At 49.8% G+C, this 24,803-nt stretch overlaps 1 protein-coding gene across 13 annotated transcripts in view; it reads left to right on the top strand.

Moving 5' to 3' along the window:
- The window catches only part of ARHGEF9 (Cdc42 guanine nucleotide exchange factor 9), a 161,633-nt gene that overhangs the window by 122,859 nt on the left and 13,971 nt on the right, over positions 1 to 24,803 (top strand). For all 13 annotated transcript variants that reach the window (XM_021525292.3, XM_021525293.2, XM_021525291.3 and 10 more), the window contains 3 exons: positions 1,941 to 2,070; positions 9,967 to 10,098; positions 24,048 to 24,291. In XM_021525292.3, coding sequence (XP_021380967.1) covers positions 1,941 to 2,070; positions 9,967 to 10,098; positions 24,048 to 24,291 — 506 coding nt within the window. The remainder of the gene's footprint in view (positions 1 to 1,940; positions 2,071 to 9,966; positions 10,099 to 24,047; positions 24,292 to 24,803) is intronic.

Below are 24,803 nucleotides of genomic sequence, written 5' to 3' on the forward strand. Positions count from 1 at the left end.
GCAGCCCCAGCAGAATTGACAAACCATTTATTTACCTTCATCTCATGGTTAATGGGATCCTATTATTGCTTCATGGCCAAATGCTCTGCTCCTGTTGTTTTTTTCTTCTAAGTTTTTGCCAGCTCTGCCACAGACGTGGGCTGGGAGCCCAAAAAGTTCAGTCCTGAGCCTTTTCTTCATTACAGCATGACAGGAAAACATTGCTGGGGTTTTCTCAGTGGAATTAGGGAATTAGCATTCCCAAGATAAACGGCTGGCACCGTCCCACTCTGCATGGAGGCAGGATGGGGGTGAGCTCAGAGCCTGCCTCCCTCCTTCCCTGCCTGTCTGCAGCCTAGTTCGTTTGAATTTTTCACAAAGCCACATCTGTTCACCTCTTAAAGATCTACTCCAGTTTAAAATTAATTAAATATAGGACAGTCCTAAGTGCAGCTTGCTGGAATCTTTAGCATTCACAGAACAGAAGGGAGCTGGAGTTGGGAATGTAGGAGCATGTGAGGAGATTCTGCCCGGGAGTCCCTCCCTTCTGAGCATGAGGATCACTGCTGGGAGATCACTGGTGACTGTCTGCAAACCCTGCACCTCTCACTGCCTCTCCAGAGCCTTCCTGGCTGTAGGCACTTCCCTGTTTCCCCGTAGAACTCATGGATGTTCTCCAGGCCACCCTGATGCCCTCTGGCACAGCTCCTTTCCTGCCTTACACAACCAATGCTCCCTTCACACAAAGGGAAGCACAAGAAGTTCTTCATTGTGTAGCACAATCCCTTCCATCCCTGGAAGTGTCCAAGGCTGGGTTGGATGGGACTTGGAGCACCCTGGGACAGTGGAAGATGTCCCTGCCCATGGCAGGGGGTGGAGCTGGATGGGCTTTAAGGTCCCTCGCCACGCAGACCTCTCTGTGATGGATATATCAGGCAGCCCATTCTCTATTTTCCTGTATTTTGCTGAAGGCTCAGACCTGCTGTCCTGGAATTTGTGGGATTATTTTTAACCACACCTCGATTTTTGACATAAGAATTTAAGAACCAAATGAAAACTCAGCTCAAGATTTCATCTGAGCAAGGATGCCAAAAGAGCAAATAATGTTTTTTGTATATCATGGTGTGTTTGTTTCTTAGTATTTATCCTGTTGGGAGCACATGGAGAGGGGATCTAATTCCCAGTATTCACCCCTCTTTTAGCTGTCACCAGCACAATCCTTAGCAATAATCAATAAAGCCATTCCCCCTGCAGCTGCCCAAGATGGCAGTTTTTCTCATTAGTCAGCAATCAATAGCAGCCCTTAAGTTAATAATACATCGTGGTGGTGCTGTGGCAGCTGGCCTTGCCTGTCTTCCCAATGGAAATGAACGTTGCAGCTCCTTGGAATGGAAAAGCAGGCACAGGGCAGGAATCAATAGCATTGATTTCAGCATCACTTTTTGAAAAGACTGATCATCATCCTCAGTGGCCCTGGCAGGAGCCTGTTCTCACTCTGTTACTGCACTCACAGGGCCATGCAGGGAATAAAAAACGAGTTGTTTGATTTGCTCACCTGAAATCTGCAGTGAGAGTGAATTCCACGGGGTGACTGCTCTGGGAGTGGCTTGGAAAGTGCTCTGGTCTTTGTCTAAATGAGCCCTTTACTAAATGTTCATTTTAAAACCAGAAAAATCCAGGTCGAAAGACAGAGGCAGTAGAAGTGTTCAGCCTGTCCTTAGAATGCTCTTCAGCTGGGCTCCTTGAGGCTGTAAAGGGCTCCCCAGTGCTCAGCTGGTAGAGGCCAGACTGGGCTCCCAACTCCGGTATCCATCGAGCTGCTCCGTTGTGACAATCCAGATGGAAAAATCCCATCGTAGCACTGAGGGGTCACCCCTGCCCGTGTCCCTTTGGGCTGTGAGGTTGTGACAGGCTCCTGGGCATGTCCTGCTGCCTTTGATGGCCTTTCCCTCTGTGTCCAGTGACTACAGGTACGTGGCCGCTGCCCTCGCCGTCATGAGGAACGTCACGCTCCAGATCAACGAGCGCAAGCGGAGGCTGGAGAACATCGACAAGATAGCTCAGTGGCAGGCCTCTGTCCTGGACTGGGAGGTACAGTAAACCTGGCCTGGCAACCTGGAAAATTCCTTGGATTATCTAATAACACCCTGTAGTTCATTTCCCACAGTTTGGGATGAAGCCTGGGGTGGAGACGGCACAGTCGTGATTTTGGGGTGGTGCTCAAACGTTAATGGTACCCTAAAGAAAATCCAGTTCCAGTTTCATCATTAGCAACCTGGAGTGGCTTTTGGGGTTGCAGTGCTGGTAGTAGGTGAGACTTGGAGCAAACACCATGTGCATTCTGCCTCTGTGCTGTGTCACTGGGGAGGAGGGAAGGAAAGATGTAGCAAAAAGCCCTGGAAATTGCAAGAGGTTAAGAAAATGAAGAAAATCCTTCTGGTGGTTGCTTTATGACTGGAAGCCAAACTGTTAAACTGGAGTTAAAGATGCTATTTGCATTTTATAAATGACATCCCACTTAAAGATATTTCTGAACCAGCCCTATGTGTAGTGATGGTGTAATTAAGGAGCTGAGAGGCACAGGGAAGGCAGAGTCAGCAGAAGGATTCCTCACCAGCAGGCCTTCAGTCTCTACATTTGTGCCATGTGTTTGGAAGAAAAGCCATACTAAAATTATGTTCTTCCTTTCTTTTCATCCCTGATTTTTAAAAATCATTGTATGGAAGTAATCCATAAATAGGGTTTTGCAGCAGATTGAGGACAAACGTTTTTGTAAATCCTCTCGCTGTTGTCATCAGCCCATGTGTTCAGCAAGGAGATAATCAGAGTGATGGAGCAGCCTTTCGGCTTCCTCACTTGTGAAGTCTGAAATAACTCCACATTCCAGTCGTGGGGATCATACTGTGGAAATGAGTGTATGGGAAAGAGGCGTTCATCCTTTAATTCTTTTATTTCTGGCAGAGATCTGGGAAGGCGGGGAGGAGAGGGAGCAAAATACAGGTGCATCACCTGTGTCCTCCTTGGCTGAACTAGCTTCATTGCTGTGATGGAGGATGGAGGTTTATCACCCTGGATCTGGTGATAAAACACACAATAAAACACATAAATGCAGCAATCAGAGCTGGGATTGTAGCTGGCTGGGAGAGCAGAGAGCACAGACAATGTGTCTGATTGTTTTACTGCTCAGGAACATCTCTCACTGCCACGCAGACTCATTTCCAGAATGAGGAAACAGCTCTGCAGGAGGCACAGGAACATCAGCTCCACGCTCAGCCCTGGAGTGTGCCATGGGATGAGCTAATGGGGGTCATTTGTGAGGAGCTCTGAGACCCTCACTGTAAATAAATCTCAATTAAGACCAGATCCATTCCAAGCCAGTGAATATTCATGTGTGAGAGGGAAGCCAAGGTGACCTCCACACAGGATCTATGGAATAGCAGTTGCTTTTTCTCTTCCATTAGCTCAGTTGATAATTCATTTTTATTTAGCCCTGTCCTTGATAATTCAGTCCTGCTTAGCAGTACCCATTCTTTATCTCCATCCCATCCTCAGGCACTTGCCAAATTATTCTTCCAGGCTTTTTTCAGCTATTCCAGATTTTGAGCACATTATTGCAGCAATATCCTTCAGCTTCTCATAAAATAGCACAGCCTGCTGCTGGTGTGCTCAGAAATGCCATGGGAACACAGCTCCTGGTCAAAGCAAAACACCCTCCTTGCCCTTTTTATTCTGGATTTTGGATCAAGAAGAGGCACAGAGTTTTGATGAGAAAGTAGAGGCTGAGAGCTGAACCCAGCAGAGGATTTCACTGCTGATTCCTTCCTCTAAAGCAGTTCTGAATCACCAGATCCAGCCCCCACTGCACAGCTGTCCATGAAACAGCCAGAAGGATGCACAGAGACCCAAAATACCCAGGAGTGAGCCACAGTGTAATGCAGGAAGAGAGTGGGAGAAATGAAAAGATTGGATCTTATGGGAAGTGCTTAGATTTGCTGAGAAGTGTGCAGGTGTTCCTTAGGCACTGCAGACCCCAAATCCCACTCGGTGGCTGCAGGGATGTCCCCAGGACAGGGTTGGCTCCTCACCCACCCCCTGAGGGCTCAGAGCTTTGTCTCCTGTGCAGTTTTGGGGTACAGAAGGGACCTCCTGGTGTGTGTCCCCAGCCTCTCCAGGCTGTGGGGAAGGGACAGTTCTGGTTTGGGGAGAGGAGCACAGCTCCCAGTTGGTGCTTGCTGTCAGTGCTGTGCTGCCACAAGGCCTGTCCAGTCTGTGTGGAGTTCCCTGAGCAGAGGGAGGAACCCCCAGCTGGAATTCCCAGCTTTCCTGGCCCTGCTCCTGCTCTAATCTGACTTTTCTGTACCTGTTCTGTCCATCCCAGTGACTCCAGAGCACAGGCACAGCACAGCCTTCCTGAGACCCCCTGGAAACAGCAAGAAAACAGGAACCAGGTGTAAAAAATCACCAGTTCAGTCTTTTTTCCACAAGAAATGCAGGCAGGGTGCAAGATAGAGCTAATCCCAAATTCCCACCACGTTGGCACTTCACGAATTATTTCAGTGGCTGAATGTTGCAGCACGTGGAAATATTTCATTTGGAGGAATGTCTGTTTTTCCTCAGCATCTTGAGACTAATGATGCTGATTCTCTGCTCTGAAGTTGCGTTTTTGCTTCTAAATTTACCCATGTTTTTTCAGGAGATGGTGGAAAAAGATATTTTAAAGAAGAAGGGAAAATTCCCAACCAAACAAAAAACACTTAGTGAAGGAGTATCTGAAATGTTCTCATGTATAAAATGTGTGCTCATTTTCTTGCAAGTGGAGGTGTTGTTGGGAATGCTGATTCTAAAACAAATAGGAAAGGTAAGGGTGTGTCCAAGCTGCTTTAAGCAGAGGGATTTTATTGAATCCTATATTTTAGTCATCATTTTTATCCCCTCTATAGGATAAAAATTTATCACATGCATGGCCCCATGGTGGTGAATATCAGGGTGAGTATTTGAAAACTGCAAATATCCTTGAGTTGACCAAAGCCAGAGGTTTTCCCAGGAAATCCTGTAAGCAGGATCTGATTGTTTATATTGCCAGTGGGACCAGGAAAGGGTGGCCTGGCACAAGGGACAGCCAGGCCTGAAGTCTTATGGAATTATTGGCAGCTTTGGCATCTTTAGCCAAGTAATGACTGAGCAGAATTGTAAGGGAAGATCCTGATCTCACCGGCTGCTGTAAATCAGGAATAATCCCAGTCACTCTGAGATGAGTTCCTGTGTAATTTGTGGCAATGTGGGCTTGACTGAGAAGCCTGGCTTGGTCTGCTGCCACGTGTGAGTCACTTATTTATTTTATAACCTGAATTCCCAGCGTATAAACAGACCCAGAGAGGTGCTGCCCACAGCAGTCCTCCAGTGCCTTTTGTCCTTTGAGCTGGTAATGGCTCAGAATTTGGGGCTTCCACCACCTCCCACCGAGCCCTTTCAGTGCCTTTCAGTTCTGAAGTGTTCCCTGATGTTCCAGCTCCATTTCCCCCGGCTCAGCATCGTCCCCCTGCTCGCAGTGACACACCCTCAGATCAGACCAGTGACATTTAAAGGCAGCAAGGCAAACCAGCACACAGAGCTGGCTTCAAAGGGGCAGCCAGAGCATCCTGGGCAGCCTTCGCTGCTCTCTCCCTCCCCTGTTCCTGCCCTCTGAGGGAGCTCCAGCCCTCCAAGCGTGGTGGGAATAGCTCCACACACACACAGAGCGGGATGAAAAGAGATTTCCACAAAGCCCATCATCATTTCCAAGTCTTTGCCAGCCCCAGGGCTGTATTTACACCCCTCGGGTACATCCCTGCCTTCCCCTCTGCTCCTGGTCCTTTCTCCTGCCCTCCAGATGGGTACTGTGAGCCCGAGGAGCCCTGTGTCACCTGTGCCACCCGTGTCACCTGTGTCACCTGTGCCACCGTGCCCAGCTCGCTGGGCTCTGCTCCTAGGCAGATCTGGGCTCTTTTGCAGGGCAGGGCTCAGCTCAGCCTCCCCGAGTGCCCTGTATGGATGATGTGGAGATGGAGAACAGGTCTGTGCCTCAGCACACCTGGAATTGCTCAATTTTATGCTTTTTCACACAGCTCTTGAACTACATCAAAACAAAATGAAGCAGCAATCACTGCAGCAGTTCAGGCTCCCTCTCCAGCTCTCCAGCAACACTTGCTTCCCTTTTAGCCCAGTTTTCTCACAGGAGGGAGGTGATGTGGCTCCCCTTCCCTGGGAGGAGATCTGTGGAGGTCCCTGATCTCACAGGGGACAGTTAACCAGGTTTGGCAGAGGACAGAGCCTTGCTCATCAGCCTGGATGGGTTTGGACTTGCTATTTAAACAGATTACTTTGGTTTGTGTATATATTTAGATATTTCTGCCAAAGATTCCCATGGGTTGCCACTGTGGCAGCTTTCAAGAGTATTAAATTTCCATGAAGGGAGAAATATATAGATATTTGAGAAATTTAATGAGCGTTGTCCTTTTAAATGTCTTCTCATTCCTGTTATTTACGGGTCCTTTAAATCAAGACTTGCTGCCCTTAATTATGTAATCTATAATCACTGGCCTCAGCCTGATACTGCATTAGTGAATCCAAGAGTGCCACGAAAGGAAGCTGCCTGTAGCCAGCAAAGTGAGGACAGCCTGATGAGAAATCCTCCTGGGAAAAAAAACCACGGCAGGGACTGAAATGGAGCCTTCTTTTTTCTCCTTCTTTTATTTTTTCCCCCCCAGCAACAGAAGGTATCAGAACTGAGCTTGTTGAAAAGGACAACATTTCACTGGCGTTCCTTTTTGTGATCTCAGTGTAGCCCCGGGTGCTAATCAGCCTGTCAGTCTCTAATTGCAGAACAGCAGTGTCAGGCACTAGAGAGCCCTGCTGGCTCCCTGGGAGCTGAAAGGGCACAAATCCCCTCCTGGTGCCCAGCAGGGACAGCACGGGGCCGTGCCAGGGTGGGCTGGGGGCAGCTCCGGTGGGCTCCGAGCATCCCCAAGCCCAGGGATGTGTCTGGAGGGGGAGCAGCTCTCAGTGCCAGCCTTTCCTTGGTGTCCTGCTGTTCCCACTTATTTATGACACTCCTGAACCTCGGTGGTTCCTGCCAGCTGCCCATCACAGAGCATGGTGCTCACTGGGGAGCTGGGGGTGCACATCCTTCCAGGCAGGAGCAGCGCAGCTGACCCCAAGCTGTCACACAGGGGTGGCCTGGGGACTCCGTGTGCCACGGCAGGGCTGGGGGGAGTTCACATCCAGCCCAGAGCTGGCTCCTTCTGCTCCCAGAGCTGCACACCAGGGACCGTGGCTCTGGTGTGGGGAAGACAGGAGGCAGCTTGCCGTGGCTGCACTCTGGATGCTGCAGGATGTGCATGAAAAGCCTGGATGCTGGGAAGGGCTGAGGGGGTTTTTGGAGGCTTCTGGGTCAAAACTCAGGTTGGAAAAGGTGTCAGGAGTCAGGGTTCCTCTTGGCTATTCTGCTGCTTTGCTCTCTGCTGAACGTCTGCCAGTTCAGAGCAACTAAAAGTTCAGCCTCTTCCTTTTTCAGCAGGGTTTATCTTAACTGACAGAAGGATACAGATGATCCGTCCTCTGTGGGAGTTGGAAAAAAATGGAGAGAAAAAGGAGATTTTTTTTTTTCCCTGGTTCTGTACAGATTTGGAGGCGTGGGACTGGGGCAGACATTTGGGGAAGTCTGCCTGGAGCAGGGATCCAGGCGTGCTGGGGGAGCCACGGTGGCAGTGGAGCTGAAAAGCCAATGTCCCTCTTTGCCCCCCACCCTGCAACTGCCCCCTGAACCCCTCAGTGGGGACCAGGAGAAGACAATTTGTGCTCTTCAGGGAGGTACAAGTGTGTCAGGACAAGAAAAGCCTTTGGAGTTTGGGAGTTTGTGCCCTGCGGCTCCGCTGTGGGAATTGGCACAGCAGGGCAGGACCACGGACACGCTGCTTCTGACAGCCACGTGCCAGTCCCAAACTCTTTGCAATCTGTATTTCCCAATTTGCTCACCCCAAGTGGGAAATCAGCTATTTCTGGCCTATAGACTGGATGTAGAAATTGTTTTCCCACATAAGAAATGCAATACAAATCCCATCATTTCGGATCTGGATGGTTTTGGCTTATGTTGCTTGCAGGGACTACACAGTTTGGATTCAGCTAATCAAGTAGAAGTGTTTACAGAGCCCTCTGTGTGTCCTCAGGCTTCGGATGCTACCACAGGAGTAAGAGACAAAGCTGGCTTGCTATTTTTAGCAGCCAGCCTCTCCTAAGCTCGCCCCCTCTCCTAAAGCTCCCATCCATAGGCTTGTGGGAATCTTCTTCATGTAAGCTCGTGTGTAGCCAGGAAATCTCACAGTTTCTGGGGCTGGTGTGTTTTCTTCAGGGGCTTCTTGTCCTGGGGCTCATGTCCCCCTGAGCTGTGGCAGCAGCACTCGGTCCTGGGCTCTGGCCAGGCTGAAGTGGGACCCTGCTGAGGCACTGGGTGGGCACAGCCCATCCCTGTGGGCAGTGACGCTCTGTGTCCCTGGGAAGCCACCCCTCGTTAGCCCCTGGGGCAGCACAGGCACCGGAGTGAGGCAGGGAGGTGGATAAAGCCCTGGCTGAAGCCATTTGGAAGTCTGTGCTGCAGCTTGGTGATGCAGTGACTTAATGAAGCTGCTGCTGTCACAGGGCCTGGGGACACAGGCGGTCGCTCCCAATCAATGCTGAGAGGTTAATTACACATTTACCTGAGCAGCAGTTTGAAATGCTCACCACGCAACCAGGACTGGGGGGGACTCCTGGCTGCCTTGGCACCTGCAAGTGCGAGCAGCACCAGAAGTGTGTGTCTAGCTAGATGCCCCCCATAGCTGGCTGAACCTCGACAAGCTGTTTGCTGGGATTTTTGGGATGCTCTCGTCCCAGAAATCAGTTCCAGCTTGGCATCAAAGCCAGAACTGCAGTAGTTCACAGCCAAAAAGGAAAAAGGAAAAAAAGCTCTTGTCTGTCTTGCTGCTCCGAGTGCTCTCCTGAGTGCTGCTCCTGAGTGCTGCTCCTTACCTTTCAGCTGGAGCCATCCTGCCTCCTCCCTCCGCGCTGCTCCGCTGAGATGCCCACGGGGCAGGTGGTGGTGAATTCACCCATTTTTAATAAATAGGTTTTAATTAACTTTTTAAAAAGTCCAGCTCATTCCAATTAGTGGAGGGTGAGTGCATTTGTTCTCTCAGAGAGTGGGAGAGAGAGCACTGTGTTTTCAAGACCATCTGCTCATGAATCCTTAAAAAAAACTCGGAGAGGAAAACAAGCGTTTGCCGGAGGCAGGGAAGGGTGAGGGCACTCTGGCAGCCAGCAGGGAGGCCTGGGCAGCCGGGGGTGCCTGGGGCTGCCACAGGAGCCAGGGTGGTCCTGACAGGATTTTGGAGGTGGGGAGCTCTAATGAGCTCTGGGAGAAGGGACTGGCAGTGCCTGGATGAGTGAGAAGAGAGGCAGCAATCCAAAGGGCTGAGTTCTGGCAGCCTCACAGATGGGGAACTGCTGCCCCAGTGTGTCCCAGGCTTTTGGAGCTGGCTGGAGATTTCAGGAGGAGAAGTGCTTTGGGTTGCTCTTCTAAAGGGAGGGCGTGCAGGGAGTTTGGTGCCCTGAATTCAAAGTGCCTCCAGGGTGGGCAGGAGGAAGGCGCTTCGTTTTCCTGCTGCCACCAGCACCTGCAGCAAGATCCAAGGGTCTGGGGGTACCTGGAGAGGGCAGTGGGGCAAGTGTCTGGGGCAGCTCTTTCCCCATTGCAGTGTGAGCTGCAGTGACCATGTTTCAAGCATCCACACCTCCTTCATTTATTCCCCTTCCTTCAGAATTATCCCCCAATCCCAGTCTCTGGTCCAAAATCAGATGGGGTGGCTTTGACAGCTGCAGAAGGGCCAAAATCTTAATAAATTGCTGCTTCTGCCCATCATGCAAAGACAAACATGTCAGTGCAGTTGACCCAGCCTCGTTCCCTGTGCCCTCCAGGGAGACGATATCTTGGACCGCAGCTCGGAGCTGATCTACACGGGAGAGATGTCCTGGATTTACCAGCCTTATGGACGGAACCAGCAGCGAGTTTTCTTTCTCTTTGATCACCAGATGGTTCTCTGCAAGAAGGTAAGGACACAGCTAAGGGCATGCTGTGGGCAGGCTTGCCAGTCCAAAGTGGTTTTCAGGGCACGGTGGCTGTTGGCTGCACGTGCAGGAGAGGGTGTGGAGAGCCCTGAGGAAGGACAATCCGCATGCTCGGGGTGGGGAGCACTCTGTGATAGAGGGATTTTTGTGCTCATAGCAAACCCAGCCTCCACTTGCTCTTTTCATGCCTCTATCTCATGTGCCCCTGGTTTGGCTCGTTGCCTCCCTTCTCGTTTTAGGTTTTGGCTGCAGTGTATGATCTGGGATTAGATAGCCCTGCAATTCCTGTATGAACTACAAAACCTGGCACTGGGGCTGACAGCCCAATTGCTGCATTGAGATGGTGATGAGCAGCAGCCAGGCTGTGCTGGGTGTCTGTGCTGGTGCTTGGGGAGAGGCTTTTCAAGCCTCATCCTCTTGTCTCAGCTGTGCTGGGTTTTACAGGGCAAAAACTGGAGGAAGCCATGGAGAAGGAGGGAGGGCAATGCAGGATGCTGGTGCTGGTGTGCTGTGATGTTAGTAGCAGCAGGTGAGCTGTGATCCACAGAAACTGTGTCCAGCAGCAGCTCTGGTACCCATGTGTCCCACTGAGGTGACCCCAGCTCGCTGCCACCACGCCTGTGTGACACAAAGGGACAGAGCTCCTCAGTGCTGGCCGTGACAAATCAGGATTTGCTGTCACTCCCTGCAGCCACACAGAACTGTGCAGGGGGTTGTCCGGGACAGCACTGTGTTCCTGTCACAACTCCTGGGCTCAGGACAGGCTGAGCCTGGCACCCTCTGAGGAGCCCTGGCACTGTGGGAAGGGCATGGGTGGGGATGTGGGTGGCTCCTGACTCAGTGTGGCATCACTGCCCTCTCCATGGCCCGGGCACTGCAGTGGGTGGCACTTTCTTCTCCTGAGTCATGGCTGACTGAAGTTCTGCCTTCTGGAATGCCTGTGCTTGTTTTCCCCCCTTGTTGCTTTCCCCCCTTGGCCAGCCCTGTACAGGAACATCCACAGAGCAGCAGTGGGAGCTGCAGGGAGCCTGGAGGGGCACAGCTGCTTTCCCTCTTAATGCTGACCTCCTGCTCTTTGACTGTGACCCCGAATTTCCCATTCAAAAGGCAGCATCCAGTCTGGCTTGTACTGGGTCTGGTGCAGAGAGGTACTGAGCATTCCCTTAACTCTGGGAAAATCAGGGCTGGGATTCCCATGGTCATCAGCACGAGTGGACAGTGGTCAGCAGGTCACAGCGGGCTGCTGGGGGCCTGCAGGGTCCATCAGAGTTCAGCCAGTGTTAGTGTCTCACTGTCCTCCTCCCTTCTGCAGGAAAAGGCATTTTGGGAGGTGTGGAGGTGCTGCATGGAAACCCCTGTGGGTTGTGCAGGGGGTCTGGGCCTTCCTGGCAGCACCACTGGCTCCGTGTCAGGACCTGCCAAGGCCTCGTGGCAGTGTGTGCCCACCCAGCCCTGGGGTGAAGGGCACAGGGTGGCAGTCCCTGGCACAGGGTCAGACCCCACTGCAGTGTGTGTGTCTGTTTCCAGCATCAAACTGCAGCTGCTGCTTTTCACCCTTGGGCTAGGAGGGGAGATGAGGTTCCAGCTGGACTCTCCCATCCTGATCACACTTTCCTTTATTCAGAATGAGTGTCCAAGTCTGGAGTTCAGAGGAGTTTTAGCTCCATTTTGGGACCACACATCCCATATATAAAATAAATGTGGGTGGTTTGTAGTCTGTGCTGTCTTGACCCCCCCAGACAGATCCCAAGAGGCAGGATCAGCTCTGCCTCAGGGCTGGGGCCACTCAGGGAGGCACCACTTACCTCGAGGTTTGGGAAGCTGGGGCCTGCCCTTCCTTATCCCCTGCTCTAAAACTCAGGGGTGGAATATGATCCACACACCCCTGACAACAGCTTTGTAACCACTTAGGATGGCACATCTCAGTGAATCTTCAGAAAATCTGCATTTATGGGTTTTCTTCAGGTATAATAAATTAACAGGTATGATACATCTCTCATCATGACACAGTCTATATGAAAAGGCATTTTAAAAAGTTATTACGGTGATTTTTATTTTTGTTGGCCCAAAGAGATTTTTAATAGAAATAAGGAGGTAGTTCCTTATTTAAATATGCCACAGATGTTTCAGTTTGATGAAGGCATGGGAGGTATCCTGAATGGTTTAGAAGGCAAACACATATTTCAGACTCACTCCTCCAGATCTTACTTCATTTACCTGCACATCCTCCTCTCCTCGCTGACCTGTGAGGGTGTTTGCATCCCCTGGTAATTCAGATGGATCCTGTGGGTGGGGAGATGATACAGGAGTTCTGGTGAGACAGAGTTTTTTTTTTTTGTTGGACACCTGGCCAGGGCATTTCTGTGAGGGGCAATAACTCTCAGGGTGATCGTTCCTGACATTATCACCTGGTTGTTGTCTGTTTTTTACATCTGCTGCAAGACTGGGAATTCCTGAATGCATTTCCATGAGCACCAGGCCTTCAGGCAGATACCTGGGTTGGGAAGTGAGTGATTACCCAGGGCTGCACTCAGATGTGCTTGGCAGATGTGATTTCCATCACTGTGGGTGTACTGAAGTCTTTTTTTTCCAAGCAGAAAAGCTGCACTAAGGTTTCCAAGGGCTGCAGCAAGTGGAGAGCTGACACTGTGGCAGGCACCTCTCCCTGCTGGCAAACACCTTGCAGAGCAACTTGTGTGGGCTAATTTTCACAAAAATAGTTTCCAAGCTTTACAGATAAGTCTCTTTGGCTTAGGTTTTGCCACCAGAGACAGTACTGGTCACTTCTAGCATCACCACTGAAAGCTTTGCTGGTGCCAGGCCGTGAGGAGTTTGATCAGATGAAATGGCCTTGTAGCTATTCCAGGGTTCAACAAACTGAGTGCTGAAACACCAGTTTGGGTGCAGCAGGTCCTGATCCAGAGCCACTGGCAGAGCTCAGGATCCAGGTTGTCCTTGCAAAGCCAGGTAACTTCCAGCTGTTGGATCAGTGTGAAACTCTCCCAGTGAATGTTTCCTGAACCACAGGCTGGGACACTGCCGTGGGCATGAGGACAAAGTGGTGCCTTTTCCAAAGAGCTGGTTGGATACCCTAATTCAGAACTGCCTTTTGGGAAGGCAGAAGGGAATAGGCTGGGCAGGAACAAGCAGTGCCTCAGTGTGCCTTGCCATATGTGTATAATCGGGACAAAAATGCCCGTTCTGGGATGCTGGCTGTAATTACCAAGAAATGAAGGCAATCCTGGATGATGGTAACACTAAAAGATGTTGCCTTAAAGGCACAGGGTCCACTTTCCTTACCACCCTGAAGTTGAGAGAGTTTGACACAGAGATGCTTTAGATTTGCAAATCATGGTGTTTAACATCCAGGCCCGTGACACACAGCATTAATTGTGATCACTCTGGGGATGCTCGAGGTTCTTAGCAGATGAGGATCTTTTTTCTGTTCTGGGTAATAATTTGAATTCCCCCAATGGGCTCCAGGGCACTGTGGCATGAGGCTGGGAATGACAGTGTGAAGTAGGAAGGGTTAACAGAATTACTACTCTAAATTCCACTTTTCTTCCACCAATAGCTGAGCAGACCTTGATGGGACCCTGTGTTTAGTGTTTTCTGACAGCGAAGAAAGATCAGTGACTGCATGAAACACATTTAGTTTTCATTTGTGCTTTTTATGTGTCTCTTGTAATCAGGAGGCAGTGCAAGCTCCCACTTGTGGTTTATTGCTGTTGCTGTCTCCCCTTGAGCTGCCTGAGCAAAGCAGGTTGGATGGGAAGCAAAATGAGACCAGTTTAATAGCAGTAGCCAGCCAGCCAGCCAGAAATAGAGGTGCTACAGGAGATGGAGTAAATAAAATACTCCTGTCAGACTCCATTGCAGTCCAGGTTTCCAAATGGGAAGATAAAAGAGACATTTCTGAGTCCTTTCAGTGGAAGAAGGTTTAGCTCCCATGTAGCTTCTGTTGGAAACACCGAGGTGATCTTTGCACCAAAACAACAGCCCTGCTTTTGTTACAAGCTAAAGAGGGCTTGTGGGAGCAGCCCAAAATCTTGTTTGCAAACACACAGCAGCCCTGGGACAGTTCTTATTCTTTGAAGTGGGTTTTCAACTTCATCAGCACCTCCCAGCTCTTCTGTTTTTCTCCCAGTAACACAGATCTCCACATTTTGCCACATTTTGGGTCACCCCAGCCTGCAGCAGGTGGGGAAATGAGTCAGGCTGGGTTTCAGCAGCTCAGGAGAGACTCAGTGCTGCCCTGACAGGCAGAACCTGCTGCTGGAGCTGGGGTGATTCCTGGGGTGTCCTGGGTCAAGATTTGGTCTCTGAGGATCATGGTGGGTCCCTTCCAACTCTGGACATTCCATGATTCTATGAGGTGGGCATGGAGACACCCAAAGAGAGCACAGTGGCGTGGTCACAAAGTGTGACATGAAGTTTTTAGAGAGCAGGGTTTCCCCAGCCCTGCTGACAAACCCCTGTGCTCTTGTCCAGCTGCTGCTGGCTGCAGGCAAGAGGTTTCTGTGGGACACAGGGCATGGAAGGGAATTTGGGTGTTTCACAGGTCCCTTGGCCAGCAGATAGCCAAGGAAGGCAAGTCCAGCAATTAAAACCAATTATGAAACAGCACTCCAGCTTTTAGGCAGGGGTACTCCAGGGAAGAAAACATCCCTGTGAATGGTCCCACAGCCTGGAATGCTGGGTGAGCCTTTGCATGGCTGTGCAGGTGATGGGCCCTGAGCAGTGTCACAGGGGCCCATGACACAATGTCCTAGGGCCTCATGGCACAGTGTCACAGGGGGCTCATGCTGACCTGGAACCTGGGGGAGCAGAGAGGGAAGAGCAGGGTCCAGAGGGACTGGGGGAGCTAAAATCCAGAAAGGGCTGAATTTGGAGTCCTCCACCTCTGTGTGGGTGTGTGGGCAGGGATCAGGTTTAGCCTCCTGTGACCATACAGATTTGCAGGATGCTCTGCAAAACCCTCTGTGCCACACTTACTCCTCCTGGAATTGCAGTGGGTGTAAATTTGGCCCACAGGCAAACCTCCAGAGCTGAAAACTTAACCCTGCTGCTGTGGCCTTTCATCAGCACCATGTGAAGCCCCTGGGAGCAGCTGGGCAGGCCAGCAGAGCACTGATGTGGCTGCACAAGGGTTTCCCATCTCCTCCTGCCACCAGTCCCTTGGAGGGGCGCTCGCCCTTGCCTGGCTGCTCTACATCCCCAGGGATTGGGCTCGGGGTGGGAGAAGGCACCAGAGCTGTTGCACAGAACCACGCAGTGAAAACAGCACTGGCACACAAACACTCCCAGCCCTCCCCTCTCACATCCACACCGCAGCTCCACGGATGCCGGGGATGACTCCAGCGCCTCCTCCCCGCTCAGGAGACAGACAGCGCTGAATTATTTGGCAGGGATGTGCCGACCTCCCGGCACAGCTGTCCTTGTGCTGGAGGAGTTACGTAAACCCAGTGTGAGAACCCCAGCCTTGCTCTGGGGTCTCATGTGGTGGTGAAATTCCTCCTCCAACCTGTGATTCCAAAGAAAAACTGTGCAGGCTCTTGCAGTTCGGTCTCAAGGCAGTTTATTGTGAGTTATCTAAAAGATTGTCTTCTCGGGCTGCGGCTGCTTGGTCAGCAGCTCAGGCAGAGAGACACACACACCCTGACATCCTCTCTGTCTGCTGTCTTCTTCTTCTCTCCCCCCACCCAGGGCTGCTGCTATCTTTTATATGATATATTACGTGTTACATGTTTATAGTTTTCCCCCAATACCTACTACCTATATTACAAAGTGCTTTTCTACTCTAAACCAATCTGTGAGTGCCAACATCACCAAGAACATGGAGGTAAGGAAGAAGAAAGAGGAAGGACAGGATCAGCCCACTTTCCTCCGTCTTAGAACTTCTGACCCCCATGTACAAAGTAAAAACCCCCCTGTACAGGTGCTAAAACCCCACTGTAAAATACTAAAAAAATTTCCCCTCTACTTTGTGATTACTTTTACTATACTATCTAACCTTTTGTGACTGCTTGTTCCACCTCCAAAGTTGGTAATTCATTCCATGGTTCAAACTCAAAATCACAGCTGTTTTTCAGCTGCCTGCCGGGGTCTAGAATGCCTCTGACCAAGGCCTGGAACCTCTAAAAATGTCTGAGAGACATTTTGAGTTCCCACAACCCAGAGCAGCTCGGCTCCCGGGGCCACTCCTGCCAGCTTTGGCGTGGGAAGCGAGTGGCTGAGAGGGTTTTGGGAGGTGGTGGTGACATCCCTCTGTCCCTGATAGGATCCATCCTTCAGCTCATTCCTGCCTGGGCTGAGCAGACCCCATTTCCCTCAGCCCAGCTGCTGTGTCCGAGGGTTCAGAGCAAAGCTCGCAGGCTCTGGCATCCAAACTCTTTAGCAGGGCTTGGATTTATTTTCTGATATCAAGAATATTTAGGACAAAAACACTCCAAAGGGTTCATTGAGCTTTAGGGTCTCATTTGGACTGAGGAGAGGCCCAGTGTGGTGCTGCACTGGGCTTCACCATGTATCACTGTTACTGTCCCATCTGAACACTCAGCCATTCTAGGGTTAAATTAAATGGACAAATGCTACAGAAAACTGTCCCCTTGGTGTTCATGAAAAGCAGGCTGGGCTGCTTTCATCAAAGAGTCTCTGTAAGGTAAATTAGACTTTAAAAATGCAGGCTTGGAATCTTTTTTTAAAAAGTCAAAGAACGTTGAAAGCCTTCATGACTAAAGATACCCAAAGACATGGCAAAGTGGCAGTGTGCCATGCTCTCATTGCTCACGGCAGGCTGGGCAGCAGGAAGAGCAGGCAAGCAGGAAAATCAGGACAAATTCCAGGAGTACATTGGAAAACTCAGCTCCTCTGCTTTGCAGTCAGTGCCCAGGCCAGTGGGAAATCACAGAGAGGGGGCTGAGACCCAGCCACAACTCAGTGCAAAAGGCAACTCAGCCTCTTCCCAACCTCTGCTTTTCCCAGACCATGAGCTGGTGTTGGGGTGCAGTTGCTGTGAGCCCTGGCTCAGTCTTTGCCTAATTCCAGCACCGGCTGTTCCCTGGGCATCACCCGTCCCCAAGGGCAGGGCTGGCCAGGCTGGGTCTGTGTCCAGCCTCATCCCTGGCTGGCTGCTGTCCCCTGGGCACTGGGGCACTCATCTCTGCCGAGGTGTCTGCAGGGATTGCTGCTTTTCATCCCTGCCCAGACCCCCCCAACAATCCCACCCACCATCCCTGGCAGCGCTGCAAAGGCTCCTGCAGCTCTGGCAGCTTCAGGGCCTCCCCATTCATTCCTTGGGGAACCTGGGCAGTGCCAGCACCCTCTGGGGCAGAACCTTTCCTGTTACCCAACCTAACCCTGCCCTAGCACAGCTCCAGCCCTTCCCTGGGGGCTGTCCCTGGTCACAAGAGATCAGAGCTGCCCCTCTGCTGCCCCTTGGGAGGGTGTCAAAGACCTCACTGAGGTCTCCCCTCAGTCTCCTCCAGCTGAACAAACCAGGTGCCCTCAGCTGCTCCTCCAGGCCCTCCAGAGCCTTCCCCATCCTCGTGGCCTCCTTTGGATGCTCTCCAATGGCTAAATGTCCTTTTTATATTGTGCCCAAAACTGCCCCAGCACTGGAGGTGAGGCCACCCCAGCCCAGAGCAGAGCAGGACGATGCCCTCACTGCCCCAGGACAGGCATGTCCCTCATGGCTCCAGGACACTGCTAATGTTCTGTAAAGCTGGTGGGGACGGAGTGCTGATCCCTGTTGGAAGAGCCTGTTCCTCTCCTCCCTGTGCCCCTCAGGCTGGGCTGTGCTGCCCACGGCCTCCTCTGCTTCCCTGGGCCCTGTCAGCTCTGATCCCAAGGCATGGGAAGTGCTGAGCTGTTCCCACACAGCTTTGAGCTGTTAGGGATCCACCATCAGAGCCCCTCACCGACTACTTAGAGCTCCCCATTGATCTGTACAATAAATAAATGTCATTATCCCACGGTAGAGATGGGGAAGGGCTGAGGGAGAAATGTCATTTCACCTGGAGCCCCAGGAGCTGCCCTCACAGGGCCTGGCTGCATCCATGCCCTCAGAGCACATCATTCCTCCCCGAGTCATTCTGAAACTCCTTTGCCACTGGAATCTGCAGGGTTTGATAAACGGGAGCACCAATAACCTACATATGCAGTGAGGAACTTGTAATGGATTATTCTGTGGCTGGCATCTCCTGTCCTGTCAGCTCCTGAGAGGGATCTAATGACTCACGGCTGGAAATGGCTCTTTCCCCATTTGTGTTTCACGGATGATTTGCATGAGAAGTCGAGTGTGACCTAGTACAGAGTAAACCCTCAGCTTTTCTCTGCTGAGAAAAGGCATCATCCTAAATCCAAACCCTTGCTTGAGGCCTCCTCCCCCACCCTGTACATCATCACACACTCAGGAGTTAACAGGAAGAATATGAAGCTCCTGGAATGCTGCACACCTGGGGTGAAGCTCTGGGACCAGGCCAGGTCTCGTTTCCTCCTTGGGTGCCCTGTGCTGCTGAAAGCCCTGAATGGCTTTTGGTGATGCCATTTTGCACTGGTGACTGCAGATTGTCCTCTCTGTCATTATTGTTCTTTTTCCCCTTGAGTGTCCCAGGGGCTTTTGACCTTTCCTCTCCCACAGGCAGTGCCAGGCACAAGGACCTCTGCTCTGGACTAGTGGGACAGAAAAAAAGTTAGAGATGAAAGCTTGAGAGCAGGAGAAGCAGTACAGAAGACAAGCAGGACTCAAGGAACTACTGAACAGTGATTTACAGGTGCAATCCTTCCTGCAGGTGTCTAAATCCACTCCAGCAGGAGCATAATTCATTGTGGGAGCCCATCCCAGTGTCCAGCTTTGCAATAGAGCTCAGCCTTGCTTTCCTCATGATGGCCACAAAGGAGATTTCTTTCCTTCCAAGCACAGTTAGATGAAGTCACCTTCCCCCTTCCAGGAGGGGACAGTGAAGGGGGTGGGAGCAGAGGGGATGGCCCAGGCAGGTCCCAAGGCAGGGGAGCCCTGAGCATGGCCGGAAAGCCCAGCCCAGCACCTGGAGAGCAGAGCTGGGGGGGGCTTATGTAACCTGTCAGAACTTTGCTTTGTGCTCCTGTCAAACCACTTTTTTTTGCTTCATCTTTTCCTTGTGAATCCTTAGTACAGATTACGTGAACAGACTGCAGAGCATTATTCAGAAGAGCTTAATTAACCTCAGCGAGGGGAAGAAAAGGAAATCGTAGAAGCTGTAGGGTAAAAAAAGATCATATTTAGACAAATAAGTGCAAATGACCCAGATGCATCCATTTCCTTTAGAGGCAGGCAGGCAGGCTGGATGCTCTGCAGAGGCTGCAGGTCTGTGCCACTCTGCTCCTGCTGCTGGCCCCACACTGCCCCAGGTCCTGCTCATCCTACCTGCTCCCAGCCCTGCTCCATCTGGCAATGCTCTCACACACCATGCAGCTGCAGAGCTGGGCAGGACCCCGGAGAGCAGCTATTCCCTTTGCAGGATTAAGCACGCTCAGATCATCTCTGATGGATGTTTGTCTAACCTTCTTTTGAAAATCCCCCAGGAATGCCATCCCAAGACTTTCCTATTTTGTCTGTTCCAGGGTTTCATCACTCTTCCAGATAGAAACTTTTATCCCCAAGTTTCTAATCTTGTTCTCCCCGGGGTAAATTAAGCCAAGCCACAATCAAAATGGAGAATGACTGATCACCAGCCTCCTTAAAAGAGGATCAGCTTTCACATAGTGGAATACCAACAGCACATTCCTTTTTAATTATGGCCTTTCTAGATTAAACAGCTCCATTTCTTTAGCCTTTGCCCACTGATAAGGTTTTGAGAGTCTTTTGGGGGGTTTCTGAATTTTTTTGGTCTTGCCTGATTTAACTACAAGAAATAATCTTGTGTGACATTCAGAGCTGGCCAGTGCAGAGCAGCCCATGGCCATCCTGGCTGAGCCACAGGCAGGATAATAAACAGGACCAAACAGACAGAGCCAGCCTGTGAACAAAGCTATATCCTAGACATTAAGAATTTCTTCATTTCTCTCATTCTAATTATCTCATTTATTCCTGGATAACTGCTGGAACCCTGGATGCTGAGAATTTTAGACTTTCTGTGCTGAAGGGCATATTATGAGAGAATACTACATTTGACCTGAGGCACTGGAGAAGGCTTCCAAAATAGAATGATAGAACTGGGATTATGGGTGTGGAGTCTGAATAGAAGTGTGTGACATCACAGGGTGGAAAACTCAGAGTTTAAGGGTTTAGAATATAGAAATATATATAAGGCAAGATGGAGGTCTTAGGGCAATGGCTAATTGTTCTTTTTCACCTTCTTCTCCATGGGTTTGGGTGGTTTTGTGTAATTGGACAAAAAGTCTACGTGAGTGATTAGTTATTGTGTTAAAAGTGAAAATAATTTAGGTGTCATTTCTTAATTGGATAGTTTAGCCTTAAAAGACCTTGTAGAGAAAGATGATTAGCCATTTTGTAGCTTGTTAGTAGAATGCTGCAGAACTCATGACATGTAGGACAGAAATACACAAAAACTTTTGAGCCCGAACACGAAATTCCATCTCTAGTGCTTCAATGCTGACCTTGACAGAGGCAGAAGTTAAAGAATCAACATTTGGTGGTGTCCCATGTGAGGATGGAACTCACAACCTTCAGACATAACCAGGAACAGGGACAGCATTCCTGTCCTCACAGAGCCAGGGCTCATCTCAGCTTCTGCAGCAGATAAATCTCCATTTTTGTGCACAGATCTGCTTTGTCCTCCTGCCACGCAGTACTTACACCAGGCTGGTGGAACAATCCATTTCCCTCCTCAGCCTCACAGTGCTTTCCTTAATCTCATGTTTTGTTTGGCTCCATGGATATGCTGGGAAAAGGACAGAACTGTGCTGGACAAGGTGGTGTGAGGAGCAACAGGTTCCTGTTGGAGCACTGCTGCTGCACCTGGCAGAGAGCACATCAACACCTTCATGACCTCTGTGCTCCCTCAATTTCTATCCTCTTGTCCACGTGCATAAAAAGCTCCTTAAAACAAGGTTTGGCCTTGTTTGCTGTCTGCTGTAGGCCTGATGAGTACATACATTTTTTTGAGCTCAATTACACTGCAAGGTGTTTGAAGAGGGCCATGCTTCACTAAGAAGCTGAGTGGTGTCTTTTATTGTTTAAAAGCTGTGATAAAATAGCCATGGATCAAATAATTATTGTGCTTCCCATATTATGGGTGTTAGAATTTAGTCAGTTGGGAAATAATATACATTCACTGAGTGTTGGCAAGAAGAAGAAAGCATGATAATAGGAAATGCTGAGCCCATTAAAATGGAATTATCCAGTTTCAGTTGTTCATCTCTGGACTGAACTTTCTGGAGCCAGCTGTGGACGAAGTCCTCCATGTCCAGGCACGTGCTGCTCATGAGTGTGGGGAATAAAATGTCTCATAAATTCAGGGTACCAGTGCAGAATTCATGGCCAACAAGTGAGGAATGCACCTTCTTTTGAAGGAAAGCATTGGGAGAAAAGTTGATTCTTCTGGAGTCATTATTGAATTCCTTCTCCCGTTGACAGTGGAATGGCAGACAGGAGCTTTGTGCTGTTGCCTTTCCCTTGCTCAGCTCGAGGCCAAACGTGGCATTTCCCCCTCTGCAGCTGAGCTGCTGCTCCCCCCTCCTGCATTTCCCCAGCAATAAAAAACCTGTGGGGCCATTTGATCTCCTGAGGCACTTGTAGGATTCCATTATCTCCTCGCTGCTCCTTCAGGAACTCCTGGGCAGCACCTTTACCTTCACATCCAGTACTCAGCAGCTCAGGAGCCTCACTGGAGACAGGGACAGTTCCTGCTGCATCCCAGGAGGAGAAATGTGTGGACCAGCTCAGTCAGACATGTCCAAACCCATGGACTGTCCTCTGGAAGCACAAAGCTGGTAAAGCATTCACTTGGCAGTAGCTGTTTAATGTTTTCTGAGTCAAAATTGGGAAGATAAGAAGGGGGAAATGTGTTTAGTGTGTGTAAGGAAAGAGCCTGTGAGTTTCAGAGCTTGTGATTGTTGATTCTTGAATACCTTATGAACAAATCTCTCCACAATCATGAAGATTTCCTGGAAAGGTCCACAGGATCCATCCTCACAGGAGCATGGTGTGTTGGGTTGGTTCTGGAAGTTCTCAGCAGCAGTGGGAAGGGGGATGGCTGCAGTGCAGCTGATGTAAGGAGCTCATCCCTGCTGCTGATTTGGTATCGGGTGGTTTTGGGAACGTGGTGCAGATAAATGTTCTCTGTGAGAACAAGCCCCAGCCTCCCATTAGGCACCTGTGTGGTACTGACTGATTGATCAGGCTCTGCGTGGCTCTTGCAGCCTTTCCTCAGGGGGAAACAAACAATTTCCTAAGTTAGGACTACACTGAAAAGATTTTCTTTTGCCTATTCAGCCTGAAATACCTTTTTCTTATGTTTTGGACTATCACTATTTCAGGCCTACACCAGAGGAAGGTTTTTGTACAAGTTACTAGTTAATGGAAATGTCCCCCCCTGCCCAGAGCATTCCAGAGGAAAGAGTCAGGATTTAAAGCCTGTGAGCTTCTGGCCAGTCTTGTGATAGTTAATACTGTCTGGCAGATTCATGAGCAATTTTGCTAAATCATTATGATGTAAAGTTTATTTTCTAAGATTAATTTATTTAAAATAATACCTACTGCTTATCATGAAAAAGCCTCACTGCTAAATATTATTTGAATAAATAAATGTTGTATATTGCCTTCGTTTTTCCTCTCAAATGAATCCTTTGACATAGCATTTATCTTTAGGTCATTTTGAAAAATCCAAAGGTATTTTGGTTAAATTTATTTAATATACCTAAATATTAAGAGACTTTTGAGAGTGGTTAGAGGAAGGAAATCTTAATTGTGTTGCTGAATTTGGTTTTAAATAAATTTAATGACCTTGTGTGGCCATGACTAGAGAAATAACATTCTGTTTTCTGATGATCATCTTTTGTTATCTGAGATAACAGGCACAGAGATGTGGGGCCAGTGGGGAATTTACTTTTTCCTTCCCCGACCAGAGAAATGAGCTGTTGCTGAAAACTGAGACAGGAGATGAACGTGAGCAGGTTTGGTTGAAAAGGTTATAATTATCAAGGAGAGAAAAAGCCAAAAAACTAAGCTGGATCAAGAGGTTAAATCCAGGGTGGGATGAGACCAGAGGTAGGTTAGGAGAACTTCAGCTGAGCCTCAGGGTGGTTTCTCACCTGGGCTGTGTAGGAGTGGGAGTGGGCCCCCAGGAGAAGGGGCAGAGACCAGCCCCACCCAGGGAGTGGGAATGTGTGTGGAAAACAGGTCTGGGCTGTGCTGCCAGAGCAGGGATGGCACAGCCTGGTGGGCCCCTGCTGGGCCTCACATTTCTCACCCCGTGGAGCAGAACCTCCCACATGGAAATGCTGGAACATGCCACCTACTCAGAGGCATTTCTTCGTGCCTACAAACTGAATTTTGCAGCTCAGGCATGTATTTTGTTCCTCTCTGCCTATGGTCTGCCTTGTTTGTCCAACAAGAGATGTGTTCAGAGGTGAGGCTGGAAGGATCTGACCAGGTTTCACCATCACTTCTTTTATTCAGCTCTCTCAGGAACTGAAGGATCTGACCAGGTTTCACCATCACTTCTTTTGTTCAGCTCTCCCAGGAACTGAAGGATCTGACCAGGTTTCACCATCACTTCTTTCTCTCCCTCAGCTCCCCCAGGAACTGAAGGATCTGACCAAGTTTCACCATCATTTCTTTCTCTCCCTCAGCTTTCCCAGGAATTGAAGGATCTGACCAGGTTTCACCATCATTTCTTTCTCTCCCTCAGCTCCCCCAGGAATTCCCTGCTGAGCTCAGGCTCTCCATGAGATCTCCTCATGATCCCTGTCTCCTTTTCCCTCTGCAGGATCTGATCCGAAGGGATATCCTGTATTACAAAGGGCGCATAGACATGGATAAATATGAAGTGGTGGATATAGAAGATGGGAGAGATGATGACTTCAATGTCAGCATGAAGAATGCCTTCAAACTACATAACAAGGAGACTGAGGAAATGCACTTATTCTTTGCCAAGAAACTGGAGGAGAAGTTACGATGGCTTAGAGCTTTCAGAGAAGAAAGGAAGATGGTAAAAGAAGATGAAAAGATAGGTGAGGAGTGTGGAAATGAATCTGAAAAGGAGGCTGTTGGTAGTGTTTAATTTAGGCCCAATGTGTGGAGGAGCCCTTATTTTCTTTGTGGTAGAGTTACAGTTTAACCTTGTTGTAATGTCACTGGTTGCTCTCCTAGTCATAAATAGGTCTCTTTCCAGCTCAGTTACTGTTCTTTTTGGCCCTCAATAAAAAAATTCTGCCCATAGCTCAAGCCTGGAGCTCTGTGGGTGTGTGGGAGAGGGAAGTCTTTGGCCATCCACCTTCAGGGTCTCCTGGCTGCATCCTCCTGCTCTGGTTAGGGATGTTTCATGCAGAGGGGAGGCAGCAAAGTCAGTGACAGCCCTTCCCTTGCACCAGCCCCTAAACTGACTGTGACCAGTGTCAGTCCAGGCTCAGTTTGTTGCTCAGCTCTAAAGCACCGGGCATATTTATGACACTGTATAAATAAAAATGGCTCTAATCTTAGTTTTCATCCAGCCCCTGCACAAGTGAGATTAGAAGGAGGCCAA

This window comes from Lonchura striata, chromosome 14 (genome assembly GCF_046129695.1).
Source record: "Lonchura striata isolate bLonStr1 chromosome 14, bLonStr1.mat, whole genome shotgun sequence".
Taxonomy (NCBI): Eukaryota; Metazoa; Chordata; class Aves; order Passeriformes; family Estrildidae; genus Lonchura; species Lonchura striata.